This window comes from Dipodomys ordii, unplaced genomic scaffold (assembly GCF_000151885.1).
Source record: "Dipodomys ordii isolate 6190 unplaced genomic scaffold, Dord_2.0 Scaffold46, whole genome shotgun sequence".
Classification (NCBI taxonomy): domain Eukaryota; kingdom Metazoa; phylum Chordata; class Mammalia; order Rodentia; family Heteromyidae; genus Dipodomys; species Dipodomys ordii.
The window spans coordinates 330078-345617 of NW_012267262.1; the positions used below are offsets into that span (position 1 = coordinate 330078).

Below are 15540 nucleotides of genomic sequence, written 5' to 3' on the forward strand. Positions count from 1 at the left end.
AAAAAAAAAAAGAGGGCAAAGGTTGGGGAGGGGGAATGAAGACAGTGCCTCACCTCATGTTGACTCTGCTCACACCTAAAGAAAAGTTAATGATTTTTAAAAAGTTTTTGCAGATAAACATTAAGTGGGGAGTAAAAAAACTCATCATTAAAAATTAGTATCTGGGGGGCCGGGAAGGTGGTTTAGTGGTAGAGTGCTTGACTGGCATGCATGAAGCCCTGGGTTCGATTCCTCAGTACCACATAACAGAGAAGGCCATAAGTGTCACTCTGGCTCAAGTGGTAGAGTGCTAGCCTTGAGCAAAAGAAGCTCAGGGACAGTGCCCAGGCCCTGAGTTCAAGCCCCAGTACTAGCAACAAACAAACGAAACAAAACAAAACCCTACCACAAAAACCCCACCACAAAACCCACCAAACTAGTATCTGGATTCGATTCCTAAATATTCCAGTTCAATTGACTTGGTTTAGTGGGCAGGCATCAACATTTATTAAAGACCCCAGGATGATTCTAATGTGTAGGCAAGAGTAAGGAAGATTACTGACTTAAACCTTCAACCAGTGTGACACCCATCCCCCACACCACAGCTCTCAATTTACTATCTTGACACACTGAGGTGCAGAAATCAGTTGGGAGGGTTGTAGCAAGTAATTAATTAACAATCATAATTAAAATGCTGATATTGTCAGGGGTTTTCTTTGGAACACAGGAGAATGGTTTCAAGGTTATTATCCTTAAAGTAACACCATGCTCTCTTAGATTCCAGGATGATTACTGGAATGGAGAAAGAAGGGGAGTTAGTTTCTGGAATTGTGCACTTCTGGGTGTGCCTATGAGGGTGTGTTTTATATGTGATCTGATTGGAAAAAGTTGGAATTCCTGCATGCACATGGTTTTCTGTTCTTCCTCTACACCATTTATTTCATGAGACAGTTAGATTGAGAAGAACCTATGGAATTCCCTGCAGTGTTCATCACTGGCTAAAAGCCTCTGTTCTGACCCCTCTGTTCTTCCCTGTGAGCAATAGGCAGCCTTACTGACCTATAGGATTTCCCACAAACACTTCATCAGTCTCCAGTGGGTCACACCTGAATTGCCTGCCAGGATATGGAACTGGTAGGCTTTCCCCTATTCCACTTTGTTGATGGAGAAGTTGGCGACTTGCCATCCACTCTCCAATCTTAACCCAGCACTTCTTGCCAACTGCCCTTTGTTCCACTGTAACTGTGTCACAGAACGTCCTCCATTGTCCTTTGGGGCTTTCTATTTCATGTGTACACATTACCCATGAGCTCTAGGAATTCTACTCGGCCCTGGGGAGGCTATAGACAGAGAATAACTTTACAATGAGACAAAGGATTAGAAGGCCTTGGCCCACTCACCAGAGATCTGGCCAGATTGGGCAGAACTGTATTCTGAGCTTTCCTTTCCTGTGTCCATTACCCCTCCATCAAAGACTTGCCCAGAAACTTTGATCCTTGTCCCTCTGATGCTCCTGCCTGCCTAGGAACAGGTTGGGACCCTGCTTTAGCTGGGTCATTGTCCTCTTCTAGACAAATTGTTGTCATCTTCTGAACTTCTGGAACACCATTGCTTTCTGGTATCATAGTCAACCCTATGTTATAATTATTCATCTTCCAGATTTATCCCTTTTGGGCCGAGAGACTGCTAGGAACTTCATTTCTATGTCCCCAACATGGAAAAAATGGAGGAGATGCTCATTCATGCTGTTAAACTCAATTAAAAATCCTTAACATCCACAGCATAGTGAAAATGCAGGTGGAGGAGGTGGTGGTGCTTCTGTGTGTGTGTGTGTGTGTGTGTGTGTGTGTGTGATGAATATATTAAGTTCACTAGGAGGGCTAGTTCCTCCTCTTCATATTCTGACCACTTCTAGATTCCATTCTGACCCCCTAATCCAGATTTCATATTATTTTTAATCCTAAACCCTCTCATTTCCTACTCCATTTCATATTATTTCCCACATACTTCAGCATACAATTTTACCTCTTCTCCTAAATCTCAAGTCTTTTTCATCTCATTTCCATATCTCCAACAATGTCCTTATCATCCAGCTAATAATAACACTTAAGTGACATATTGGAAGGTCTACTTGGGTATGCACTTGCAAATCATTGGAAATGAGTAGGGGGAAAAACCCACATTGTTCCAATTGGAAAACAGGTTTATAGTTGTTCATTTGACCCAGGTCACTGAGGAAATTAGTGGACTTCTGGTTGCGAAGCCGGCACTTCAATCCTGTTCCCAGAAACTCTAGCTCTGTCTGAAGCCTCCTTTCCACCTGCTACCTGAGTGCTGGGTGCTGGGTATCCTCAACTCTGCCCAGCCTTGCTGTCACCCAGCACATTGAGATGCAGTGTAGCGATGGCTGTGCCATGGTCATTCTTGAGCTTGAGCATGATCAGGCCACTGTCTTCACAGATGCAGTTTGAGAAGGTGAGCAATGACTAGTCTTTTCCACACTCCATGGACATGTGCTCCTCCTCCTCTGTCACCTCCATGCCATGCTTGTACCATGTCACTTTGGGTCCTTGCCTGGAAGGTCATCTTGATGTAAGCTGTGTGGCCCACCTACAGGGTCACAGGGTGTGCAGCTAGTGCCTCCAGGATTGATGGGTCGATGCTGAGAGGACCTGCAGAGGATGGCATCAAAAAAGCCTTGCCTACCAGGGGTAAGAGGAGCCCTTGAGGAAGGGAGAGGCCGTGAGAAGGTTTCACTGAGCGTTGTCTACCTTGAGTGGACAGTACTTGCAATGAATACTGAGGCTTCACTCTCTGCATCCTTGGCCTGGAATGTCTACTTGCCTTCATGTTCTGGGCCCATACTGGGGAAGATGAGCTTGGGCACCACACCTGCTTCATGATCTGAATGCCTGGCAAGTCTGTGATCTGCAGACAAGGGGCAGATGTGAGTGCAAGTGTGGGTCAGCCTGAACTTCTCCTTCCTGCTCCTGGCCCCTGCCTCAAACCTTCTTGCCACATCTGTCAGCCACACACCCTCCATCTTCTCATCATTAAGCACTACACATACTCAGTGGGGCTCCCAGTGGCTGCGTGCACATTGGACAACACTCCAGGGAGAAAGAGAGGCCGGGATTGGGTCAGGGTGTTGGGGCAGAAGGGTAGGTAGTGGGATTGTGGGGTAAACAAGTGGTTTGGCAATGGTCAGTAGGTGATTTTCAGATGGTCAGTGGGAGGACTGGAGCAAGTAGGAGGTAAGTGTTGGGGAAAGGCTTGTGGCTTGGGATATGCTACCAAGAATACTGGGAGATGGTTAACATGGAGTTGACGAGTGGAGGATGGTCATCTGGGACTTAGGATATCCTGATGATAAAGGGGACTAGATAGTAGGGAATGCAGTTTGGTTCTTTGTAGAACTGGGATGTTTAGTTGTTGTTATGCTGGTCTGTATCATACCCAGAGTCACTGGAGTTGAGGGTGGTCAGGGTCAGTGGAAAATAATTATGATTAAGGAGTAGGGGATAGTCAAGACCAAGTGGTTTGGGGTGGTTGGGGTTGCAAGGGATGCTCAGAATCTAGAAGTAAAAGACAAGTCAGGGAAACTGGAATAGAATATTGATTGGATGGGGAGGATGATCAAAGTCTAAGAGGTTTAGATGCTCAGGATATGGAAGATTAGGGATGGTTAGGATTTGGGAAGATATGAACGGTCATTTTGGGAAGGTGTAAGTTGGTTATATTTTGGTGGAAGGTTGGAGCCAGGAGAGATGTATATCAGTGTCCAATGTAAGGAATGCTAGTGTCAAGCAGAGTGGCTCATTTGGATCAACAGTGTGGGCTCGCACCTTCCATAGTGAGAATGGCACTGCTGCATATTCAGTAGGGTCCCCGTCCTTCATGGCTACCACAGTGTATTCGCTGCCATCACTGAGCTGTGCATCCTCAATGACCAGCCATGCTTGTTTGCCCTCATGATTCATGCTGTACTTAGAGCCACATGTCAGCAACTTTCCATCTTTCTTCCACTGCAATGTCACATACTTGGAGGTCAGCTCACACTTGAGGCATGCATGGCTCCTTTGACATGTGCATTTTTGAGGTTGCTTTTGAGGTTGCTCAGAAATCTGATAGGAATGCTTGTAGCCAGACAGACAAGCACTTCAATCTGCTCTCAAACCTGTATACTCTCTTCTTACATTTCCATGGATCCCTAGTCTTATTTTTTTGCCAGTCCTGGGGCTTGAACTCAGGGCCTGGGTACTGTCCCTGAGCTTCTTTTGCTCAAGGCTAGCACTCTACTATTTAAGCCACAGAGCCACTTCTGGCTTTTTCTGTTTATGTGGTACTGAGGAATTGAATTCAGGGCATCATGCATGCTAGGCAAGCACTCTACCGCTAAGCCACATTCCCAACCCACCTACTCTTCTTTTTGACCAAAGAAAACACTAGAACTTAAGACACTGAATTCATTTGAAGTACACAGTAAGGACAGTCCTAGTTCTGTCTTTCACTTGCTAGTTGACTTTATGCAACGCATGCACCTGAACCTCGGTTTCCTCACATGTTAAACAGGACAATGTTTATAGCACTACAGTTAATATTTCTGAAGTCATATTTGCCTTGTTTGTATGGTATCCAGATTTTTGTATATGCTATTACCTCTGCTGATGTCTCTTCTCTTCCCCCTTCTGGAAAGCTGAAGTGGTTTAGTTCTTGGTAAAGCTAAGCCTCACCTCATCATATCATAGTTGACATCTAGTGGTACCCCATCCTTGGGATCCCATAGTTTCTATGTCTCTCTCCTCCATCACAGCAATAATGACTGCATGTGACAGATTCCAGTAGTGATTTGTGTGTGGGTGATATTGTTGATTGGTATATCCACCATCCATACAAATCTCCAAACTATTTAAAATATTGGAGAGAAAGTAGTCAAGAATAACATAGTCTTGTTGTAATATATGATACTAGAGCCTCAAAGTCTAATAATTTCTTGTGCCATGTCCTCCCAGTTGATGATAAGACTCTAGTGTGTTTTTATTCATGGGTTAAGAACTCTTGATTTTTTTGTTTGTTTTTGTCAGTTGTGGGACTTGAACTCAGGGCCTAGGCTCTGTCCTTGAGGTTTTATTGTTCAAGGCTATCACTCTTCCACTCTGAGTCACAGTTCCATTTCTGGTTTTCTGGTGATTAATTGGAGTTAAGAGTCTCATGGACTTTCCTGTCTGGACTGGCTTTGAATGGTGATCATCCTGAGTAGCTAGGATTACAATCGTACGCCATCAGTGCCTGGCAAGAACTCTTACTATAATTTCATTTTCATGTCTTCCTTTACTACTAGAGTAAGAGTTTTAGAGGAGCACCTTCTAGTACCCATCACAGGGCCTTGCAAAGGGGAAATGGATGGATGGATGAATGGATAACCATACGAAGGTTGTGGTGGCATGAAACCTGCCCCTCAGACACCTACCTAATTACTCACTGGTCAGTAATAGTGAACTGAGCCTTTTGCTCCAGGTCTCCTGCCTGAGCAGAGTGCTTACCAATGTTGCTGAGTCTGGTATCTTTAATCTTAAGCATATGAGTCGGACCATCTTCAGACACTGAGATGTCATTCTTGTCATCCCTCTTCAGCTCCTGCCTGTTGAACCTCCACATGGAGTTGGAGAGGTAGACCTCAAACACAGCTGTCTGGCACTCTGTCACCCTCACTGGCTTCATCCCTCCTAAGCACTTCAGTGGTTCATCTGCTGCAAAGAGGGGAGGTGAGTGGTGAAGGGGCATAGAGATCCTGGGGTCCATGACTTCCTATAGACCACAGTTGGGGGAAAGCATTCTTTCTTTCCTTCCACTTGTGAACTCTTCTTCTCAGGAGTTCCCATTCACAGTCTCCCCTTCAGTAATGTTAACAGCGATTAAAAAACCCCCAGTTATTTAGTTTAGATACATGATAGCCATTATTCTTGCCAATTTGCACTTATTAATTCATCCAATTCTCATCTAGGGAGATTTTTATTGTGATTTCCCATTTTATAGACAGGGGAAATTGAAGCAAGGAAGTTAAACAACTTACCCTAAACTCAATAGCTCATAATTGACAGAAGCTGCGGTTTGAACCCCAGTAGTCTAGCTAGAGTCTGTCCCCTTAGACCACTATGCTACTCTATTCAATGACACTTATCTCCCAGTCTTCTTCCATTTAATTAACTTCTATACCCAGGTCGTCCTTTTGTGCATAGCCCCACAGTCTTCTCTCTCCGATATTTATTTCTGTGGGATCCTCCCTGGCCATTCCTGTATCCTGATGTTCCTCTGTTCTTCCGTGTCTCCTTTCATACCCAACACTGTGAGCTGTGCACTCATCCATTTGTCACCCATGGCCAGGCAGTAGGTGCTGGCATCATTCATATTGACATTGGTAATCACCAGCATGTACTTGGTGCCCACCTGCTTCACATCGTACTTGCCAATGGAGTACTGGATCCTCAGTGGCTCAGTATCCTGTCTCATGGAACAAGTGGTAAGCTGATGAGCAAAGTAGGAGGAGACATCTAGAGTTCCTGGTGCCTCAAAGCCAGGCTGAGCTGAAGGATGCTTATCCTTCTCTCAAAACATTATCCATGGTCCCTACAATGTTACTAGCTTCATATCCAGCTTGGTGGGAATCCGAATCTCTGTCTCCCCACAAGACCCAGACTTTCAATATGTGTGAATTCAAAAGATGCCCTTTCATAAAGGCACAGATCTTTAGTGAGTTCTGGAACTATTTGATCTGGCTTTTCAGTTTAAAGGTGGGTAGTTTGAGGCACAGAAAGAGGAAACAACTAAAAAATAAAACCCAGGCTGTAGTTGTAATTCCAGCTGCTTGGAAGGTGGAGATCAGGAAACTCATGGTTTGAGGCAAGCCTGGGCCAAAGGTAGCAGCAAGACTCCAACTCATTCAATAAGCCAGGCCTAGTGGCATGTGCCTAAAGTTCCAACTAAGATGGAGACCATAGCTAGGAGAATTGCAATCTGAGTCCAACCCAGGAAAAAACATAAGACCCTGCTGGGAAGGTAGCTCAGTGGTAGAGCGCTTGCCTTGCATGCCTGAGGCCCTGGGTTCCATTCCTCAGCACCACATAAGCAAAAAGAAAAAAGCTGGAAGTGGCGCTGTGGCTCAAGTGGTAGAGCGCTAGCCTTGAGCTGAAGAGCTAAGGGGCAGAGCCCAGGCCCAGAGTTCAGGCTCCACAACCGGACCCCCAAAAACATAAGACCCTGCCTGAAAGGTAACTAAAAACAAAAAAGGGCTGGAGGTATAGCTCAAGTGGTAGACTACTTGAAAAAAATCCCTGAATTCAAGCCCAGTACTGCCCAAAACAACAAAAATCAATGCACACCAATTTTCAGCCTCTTTTGACCATCTTCTTGATGGGTGGGAGAGAGGCCCTGGCTTCTGGATGATGAGAGGGTCAGGGAAGACATGACATTGCCAGAGTGAGTCTAGACTAGGTGTTTCTGTACCTTGATCCATAGCATTTTGACATTGGGGTCCTTCAGCTCCATGATACAGTCAAAAACTACTGTGGTATCAGTCTTTCCCTCTCTGTCTTCCAGGGGTTTCAGAATCCAGATGCTGAGAGAGATTATTTTCACAAGTGTTAAGGGTTCAACACAAAATTACAAGCGTTAGTAGTATCTGGAGCCTGCTCAGGCTGTGTTCACAATCCTTGTCAACACCTGTAGATGACTGGAAGAAAGTGCTAGGTTTATTTGGAAATACCCTCTCCAATTCATGGATCACCCGGAAGATTTAGAACAAGAAGATGATAAAGGAACCATTATTCAAAAAACAGTGACTGCATATCTGAACCCACTGCATAGATGATGTAACTGTATTATCAATTCACTTGAGTTGATTGAATGAATGAATAAATAACAATTGGAAAACAAATGAGAAGTATAAGTTTAAACTTTCAAACAAGGAAACTGAAACTTATAGATACCCCCCGTTTATATAAGTAAAAACAGTGAAACTGGGATTTGAACTCAGGTCTGCCTGACTCCTCTGTGTAAGAATATTAGTAAGTCTATGTAAGAATATTAGGTAGTAGTGAAAAGAGGAGACAGAGGTTGACAAGGTCTCTTCCTGCTCTTGCAGCAGACCGAATGCCTCTGAGTATATGTGTGCAAGTCTGGGGACGCGCACAGGTGAAGCCCAGCTCCCAGCCTGCAGGCCTCTGCTCCCTGAAGAGCAGAGGCCTGCTTCCACGTTTTTCTTCATTCCTTTGAGCTTCTTCAGCAGCCCCCAGAAGTCAATCAGTGAAACCATGATCTCTGCAGACCTTTTCAAAGTCCTTCTTGAGCACCTTGGACAAAATCTCTAGCATCTCTTTCTCATCTGTTATTTTCTGCTTCTTCTTAGGAGTGGGAGGAGCTCTGCGGGAGGGGAGAGGCTGGGTAGGAGAAGACCAAGCTTGTATTCAGTCCTTCCCTGACCTTAGACACCCTTCCCCTCTCTATGGATTCTTGGAGCTCGGGTCTCTGTTGTAGAATCTCTCTGTGAGAGAGTCTAGCTTCGGGTGGGAGACAGAACCCTGCGCATGGGACCTCTAAGGCTCACCTCTTCTTTAACATTTTCTTGAGATCTAGTTTTTCTTGACCTGAAGACAGAAGACCATAGTCAGATATAGGAAATCTGGTTCCTAAGAGAAAAGGCTAGGATGAGGGGGCTGGCTTAACCTCTGTCACCAGCAAGGACACAGGATAGATAACACCTGCATAGTTATTACTTACAGTGCATTTGTAGTAGTCAGAGTCATCTGAGGTCAGTGGTTCCAGCTGGATCAGGATCAGACCATTAGTCGGGGAAGGGGTGGGAACTACACAAGAGGTTCTATGAGGTGGGAAAAAAGAGCAGAACTAAGTGTTGGATATATGTGTGGAAGGCTGGGTAGTCTGTGATGGGAGGTGCCAGGTAGCAACCAGTGTAAGCATGCATGTTTGCCTACAGATCCCAATAACAATAACATAGTCTGCTTCATGATGAGACTCTCCCTCTTGGCTATGAACTATTAGAGGGTGAGCATTTTCTGAGTTGTAACACTTATCTGCAGTCTTTGGCATTTTGTGATTTAAACAATATACTCCTTTGTACCAGTCACTGGGATGAGTGCCAGAGGAAATGGGTGAATGAGATCGACTTCATGCCTCTCTGTGTGAGGATCAGAGCTGAGTGGGCTCTAGGAAGCCATTGCTCTCAGAATGCCAGAGCTTGTGTTAGAGGTCGCCTGCAGGGAGACTCTAGGACAGCTTGTGCATAGCCAAGAGGGTCAGGGATGGGACTCTGGGAGAGAACCAACTTCTGTCCTTGGGGGAGAGGGGCAACCTTTGTCTTTCTCACTGAGAAGTGGGGGCAGGACCCGAGGAATGATACGGACAAGAGTAGTGCTAGGACTGAGCCTTCCAGTGACCTATCCTCCCTTTTCTCAAAGAACCGGAAACCAAGTTACAATTAGGTAGCAGCTCTCAGGACGTAGCTCAAAAGATGGTTACCTGTAAGGACGACCAGCCCTTGGCAGGACTCTTCTGGAGGTCCTAGTACCCTATATACACTCTCCTACTCTCCCTTGGCAAGACTCTTCGGGGTACTCTGGGCTATGCTATGATCAGTCTAGTCCCTGCCTATGTCTGGATACTACTCCAAGGCTAAGTCGCTCCTCACTAAGGCCCCACCTCTTTCTAGCATTTTCTTCTTTAGTTTTCACCTTCTGGACCCCCCAAACCCTCCCACCCTTGGCTTCCATTTGGCCTCCCAGTGCCTTCTCCAGGCTTGGGCAACAGATAACTTTGGTCATCAGTTGGTTCTGGCAACCTGGGGTCTCTGAGCTAGCCTCCTCCTATTCTGCTGCAATGCCAAGGCCATGACAATCTCTTTATTGTCTACCTTTGTTTTGTTTTGGGTAGCCATGGAGGCACTCTAGTCCAAGAAAGTGCTGGACAGTCCACCCCTGGGTGGCAGCTGGACCTGGGGATCAGGCCATACCTTTAGCACGTTCCTTGTTAATGCTGTCGTAGTCTATCTTGGGTGACTCCCTGACGGGGAGGCTACTCTCCCTCTTCCAGGAGACATTGGGTTTGGGGTTTCCTTGAATTCAGGCTTGGAACACAGCTTTATCCCCTGTGGTGGCCAAGGAATACATGTTCGTCCCTTAGCCTGCAGGCTGGACGCTCTGCCCACTCCCTGTGTCCTCCCAGGGATTTGCACCTGGACCCAGGCAGGGGTGGGACCTTCAGTTTGTATCTGTGTATTGGGGGACACCAGGGTGGGAATGGAAGAATCAGAAACACAAGAATCCCAGGGAGAGAAGGACACACTCTCTGGCGAGGTGATCAGGTAAGATTTCTCCATGAACTCAGGAACATTCTTGCCTGCAGGGATGTTGGAACGTCAAGTCACCAAGCTGAAGAACTCCACCGTGCTCGGGGACTTCCTTGTTACTACTTCCTTTGTGGGTCAAGTGAGAGGTCAGAATGGGCCCCAGATGGGTGCGCAGCCTGGTGAATGGAGAGTGACGCATCCTTACTTAAGGAATGCTGGAGCCCGAGAGACAATGAATCCTTGAAAGGACCTGAAGAGTTGAAGTCCCTTCAGGGAGGGACACAACCCAGTCCTATTATAAACTCAAAAAGGTTACTTCCCTTTTGAGATTTTCTCTGTCTCTTGGGTTTTCTTTCCTGGAAGTCTTAGTACCCTCCAGCATATAGATGGGCCAGCTGAGCTCTGTTCTAGACTTTCTCCATGCCATTCTGGAGGCCCAGCATTCCTTGGCTTTGGAAGTCGTGATTCTTTGGAAAGGACACATTCCCACCTCAGTGGAGCTATAAATGGAAATTTCCTTACGTGTGTGTGTGTGTGTGTGTGTGTGTGTGTGTGTGTGTGCTGGGGAATCAAACCTAAGGCCTTAGTAAATACTTTACCAGTAAGCTGTACCCCAGCCACTAAGGGCATATCCATGTGCAAATATAATTTTATATTTGAAAAACAAAACCCACTTTTTTGAAGTATAAACTAAAGAGAATCTTCTTGGCTGTTGAGTTATTAATGACTAACAATTACTCTGATTCATGGAACACTGGCCTTGTATCACAAACTGGGCTAGGCACACATCATAGATTGTTTTATCTAATCAGCACAGCACTCCAGTGAAGCAGGTGATCGTATTTTTGTCTGATGTCTTTTTCCTGTTTTTAAAATTATATATTTTATTTATTTATTTTTTAATTATATATTTTAAATATAATTTTATTGTTACAATTAAGGTGTTGTACAGAGGGGTTATCCTTCCTTTTTCTGCAGGTGTCTTTTATTTGACTTACACAATGCATACCCAAAAGAGTAGGCTTACATCTGACAGAGAAAGATTTTATATCAAAGTTTCAATTGTGTTTTCAACACTGGACTTGTTTTCCAGTGTTGAATGGAAAGTGGAAATGAGCTGTGGGCTGCACCTTTAGACAGGGTCTCCACTCTTACCCTGCATTCATATTTCCTGTCTGAGCTCTGTGCTCAGTGTTTTTTAAATCTGGCTGCACCTTGGAATCCCAGGGGAGCTTAAAAATTCCAGATTTAAAGAGGAGAAGAGAGGATACAGTAAAGAGTTCAGTGTATAGCCTACAAAAGCTAGGGAAGGGCTGGGAGCTGAGAATGAAGAAGGGTGACATTGGTCAAGATGCATTATATTCATACACTGCTTTGTTAACTGGCAACTCCTCTGCACAAATACTTCAAAGATAATAAAAACTTTCTGCTTTAATGGTCTGGAGTTAGACTAAGATATTGTCATTTTCCACCCCACCCCTGCTTCTACACTGAGCTGACTCCAATATGCAGCTAAGCAATGAGGCTAAGAATCACTGGTATAATCACTTGAATTCACAACGTCTGGTCTAAACTGTAGACCCTGAGTCTCAGCTGTGCCATTTGCTCTGACTCTCTGGCCAGAAGTTGCTGGTGTAGTGTTAATCTGGTGGCCTTGTATACAGAGGACTCTGAGGAACTCTGTTCTTCTGGGATGTTGAAGGGAGAGGCAATGATTGTAAAATGGATATTCAAAACCCTGGCTCCTATCCATCTTTTAATAACTTTCCACTAGAGACATGACTAAAACAGTATACTCTGTTCTGAGACCCTTTCTCAGCTCTCCCTGGGATTTGCCCTCCTCCAACTTTGGCCTCCAAGAAGTAAAAGCCTGGGAGCTTATGTCATTTGTTTACATGTTCATTCTGTCTTTACTGGTGGCCAAGTCATCCATTTCTTAAGTGAAGCAGGGTCAACATTACTCATTGTAGATGAGGTAAAATGGTCCTACTTTCAGCTTGCTTGAAATCCATGCAGTCCTGTTGCCTCTGGTTCCAAACACTTTAAGCAATTAAGAGTTTATCAGTCCTTCACAAACACCATGTGATTGGTTTTTCCCCATCTGTTTTCCTAGAAATGTGATCTGTGAGTAAACATCAATCTGGGTGAAGTGCAATCAAGCCCCATATTGGAAGTACAAGGTTGGGACGGATTTGCTGTTGGTATTCTGTGGCAAAGACCAAGGCTACGCAAGTTGGGGACTGTAGAGGAAGAAAGGAGGCCCTTTCCCCAACCCTCCTCCCCTGCCACATCCATTCCACTTGCCTCCCACGATCTTGGTTGTTTGGGAGGTCTGCAGGTGGGTGGTGGAGCTGGAGAACTCCATGGACACATGCTCCTGTACCATCTGCTGGTGAATGGTTGTCATGGTGACAGCAGGTTTGTGCACTCACCTGTTTAGACCAGGGAGAGGATGAGGACATGAACGATAAGGAATTAGGAGGGATATTCAGAGGCGTGCATGCACACATATGCACGTGCCTGTGTATGTGTGCACAGGGGAGATAGGAGTACAGAGCAAATGACAGAAGAGCAGTCAGGCAGCACCAGGCCTACACTTTCTGGGCCATCATTTGTTTAATCCCAATCTCCCTTTATCCTATGAGTTACAAGGACCAGTGGGCCTGTTCCCTCATGGAGTAACCTGAAACCATTCCAAGTTCTGGGAAGGAAAGAATATAGGGATTCAACTTAACTTACCCAACCAGGCAAAAGCCCCCAGGAAGCTGAGAACGCCTGCGGGGCCTAGGGAAACAGTGCTGCATGGTTCACCAGAAGGGACTGAAGTCCCACCTAAAGAAGAACTTCCTGCCTAAGCTGTGCTGGAGTGGCTCTTAGAAGGAAGCTATGGATCTTCTTCCTGAGCTCTGGCACTGGTGGAATGCTAAGAAGGATGACAATGCATTTCCACAATGCTGAATTCACCGCAGAGGTGGCTTGGTAAAGACAGGAGTTTAATTTTTATTTCTTATACTTTTCCGAATCAGTAACTGAATACATTGAAACAATACAAATGCCTTTCCATTCCTAAGTCCCCCATTTCCCAAGTCTCCCCAACAGGTGGCAATGTATACTCTCCAGCTCTTTCTAGAATCCCTTCACTCAGACATGGACATATGCTCTTGTCCCTGTCCTCATTTTACATATCAGGCTACCTGTTATTACACTGTTCTGTCCCTTTCTTTTTTCATTTACTGTGTCTTGGAAATCTTGCATTGTAGTATGTAAAGGTTTTCTTATTCTTGTTAACAGCCCATTTCAGTGAATGGATGTAGCTGCTGTCACCTTTATTAACAAGTACAAAATGTTTTTTTGTTTGTTTGTTTTGGTGCTGGTCCTGATCCTGAAACTTAGGTCCTGGGTGCTGTCCCTGAGCTTTATTGCTCAAAGTTAGTACTCTGTCAGTTGAGCCACATCCAGTTTCATTTTTCTTCTGGTGGTGAATTAAAAAGCCTCATGGATTTACCTGCCCTGGCTGGCTTTGAACTGAGATCCTCAGATCTCAGCCTCCTGAGTAAATAGGATTACAGGCACGAGCCACTGGTGCCTGGCTTAAGCACAGTTTTTAAACCCCTAGTTTATAGATGAGAAAACTGATATCCAATTGAATGGATCTCTACAAGTTCACTTAGGACAGATTCCTAGCTTCTTGACCCTCAGTCTAGTTCTCTTCCAGGGAAACAAGTCTTACTTTTGAGCCAGGTGATTAAAAAAAAAAAAACCCTCCCCTACTCCTACTCTATACATTTCCCTGGGCTGCTTCTACTGCTGGATTCTGAGACCAGTTTTCTATCCCAGCTCCTGCTCTCATCCCTTGTCCTCCTCTGGGCTAGAAGGTACCAGACTATGCCCCTTTCCAAAGGAAAGAGGGAGAAGGAAGTCTTTTACCTTCTGCACTGACCATCAATTTCCAACACTTGAACGTCGTGTCCACTGCTTTCTTGCACCAACTGTGGGGGCACTGAGAGCCATCAGCTCCTTAGATGGCTGCCCCCACCCCTACTGGGGGAGATCCCTTACTCAGGCTCTTAACTTCAGCCAGATGGCACACTGTTTCGGGGGTGGGAAATGTAGGAGGGAAGCTATCTGGATCCAAGGCTGGAAAAAATGGTAAGGACCAGATGGGAGGCAGGCTGGTGGTGGCTGGTCCAGTGGCATTTCTTTCCTGTGCCCTGTGGTCAGGGTTTTGCCTTGCATTTCCGATGGGTGGGAACTCTCTGGGCTATGAGGGTATAGGCAACGTCCTCCTGTGCATTAGAACCGACAGGGTTTGGGACTAGAGTTGGTATTGAGAGTAGGCACTTCAGGAAAGGTCTAGCAGATCTGATACCTTGCACCCAAAGAGGGGACATTGTACATTGCAGTGTATGTGTGGGACATACGCAGCTGGAGTGGCCTTATGGGGTCGCCCTGGTGGAGGAGAGGAGAATGTTAACTCTCCTCTCCTCATTCCACAGCCCCAACGCTGGAATCTGGGTACAAGGGCCATTCTGCTGGAGAGGTATCTCTATGGGATGGTAAGAGCAGGCTTCTTTTTCTGAGACTTCTGGGCTGCTTCAGCTGCATCTGTTCTTTCCTCATTATCTGTGACATAACCTGTATGCCTGGACTCTTGATCTGGGTTGTAAGATTCTGGTGTCTTGTAAGGACCAGCTGGCAGGTCACCTGTTGATTATCCCACCCCCCTTCCTGCCCTAGGGTGACCTCCATCCCTGAGTAGTGGTGTCACAGCTACTTTTGTTCCATCCCAAGGGGCAGAGGATAAGAATAGAGCAGGTGTGTCTGAGGATGGCTTAGGCTCTCTGATTTCTTGGCCTCCTGGGAAGGGCTACTTTTTAAGCTCAGGCCTTACAACGGAAACTGATGGGCTGCACAGCTGCTTTTAGGACCTGTGGGGTGAACATGGGGTAAGTGGGGTGGTCAACAAGAAGGGACCTGAGTCAGCCTTGGCCTCTGGACTAACTTGTGAACCTCCCACCCCCAGCCACATTGCCTTTCCTGGAAGCTTTCTGTGCTGATTTTTGAGCTTCCCTATGGCTCAGGGCACCTCAGTGGTCTGGGACTAAGAGTGTTGAGAATCCTTGCAGAATGGATTTACAAGTTTGCAAATCTGGATTCTTCTTGTTTTCCCAATCTGCACAGGGGCACCAGTGAGTATGAGG

At 45.8% G+C, this 15540-nt stretch overlaps 2 protein-coding genes across 2 annotated transcripts in view; both read right to left on the reverse strand.

Moving 5' to 3' along the window:
- Igsf22 (immunoglobulin superfamily, member 22) overlaps nucleotides 1-12746 on the reverse strand; it is a 20039-nt gene extending 7293 nt beyond the window's left edge. The window contains 25 exon segments of the mRNA XM_013019533.1: nucleotides 1039-1086; nucleotides 1089-1168; nucleotides 1170-1218; nucleotides 1221-1280; nucleotides 1283-1319; nucleotides 2271-2281; nucleotides 2357-2547; nucleotides 2549-2651; nucleotides 2767-2874; nucleotides 2877-2915; nucleotides 2998-3048; nucleotides 3051-3089; nucleotides 3397-3424; nucleotides 3846-4067; nucleotides 4070-4115; nucleotides 5462-5726; nucleotides 6318-6480; nucleotides 7483-7594; nucleotides 8193-8275; nucleotides 8277-8397; nucleotides 8582-8623; nucleotides 8702-8840; nucleotides 10004-10138; nucleotides 10336-10467; nucleotides 12644-12746. Of these exon segments, the coding sequence (XP_012874987.1) occupies nucleotides 1039-1086; nucleotides 1089-1168; nucleotides 1170-1218; nucleotides 1221-1280; nucleotides 1283-1319; nucleotides 2271-2281; nucleotides 2357-2547; nucleotides 2549-2651; nucleotides 2767-2874; nucleotides 2877-2915; nucleotides 2998-3048; nucleotides 3051-3089; nucleotides 3397-3424; nucleotides 3846-4067; nucleotides 4070-4115; nucleotides 5462-5726; nucleotides 6318-6480; nucleotides 7483-7594; nucleotides 8193-8275; nucleotides 8277-8397; nucleotides 8582-8623; nucleotides 8702-8840; nucleotides 10004-10138; nucleotides 10336-10467; nucleotides 12644-12746 (2407 nt within the window).
- Nucleotides 12692-15540, reverse strand: part of Ptpn5 (protein tyrosine phosphatase, non-receptor type 5 (striatum-enriched)) — a 44580-nt gene continuing 41731 nt past the window's right edge. The window contains exon 14 of the mRNA XM_013019645.1: nucleotides 12692-12771. Coding sequence (XP_012875099.1) covers nucleotides 12768-12771 — 4 coding nt within the window. The 3' untranslated portion in view covers nucleotides 12692-12767. The remainder of the gene's footprint in view (nucleotides 12772-15540) is intronic.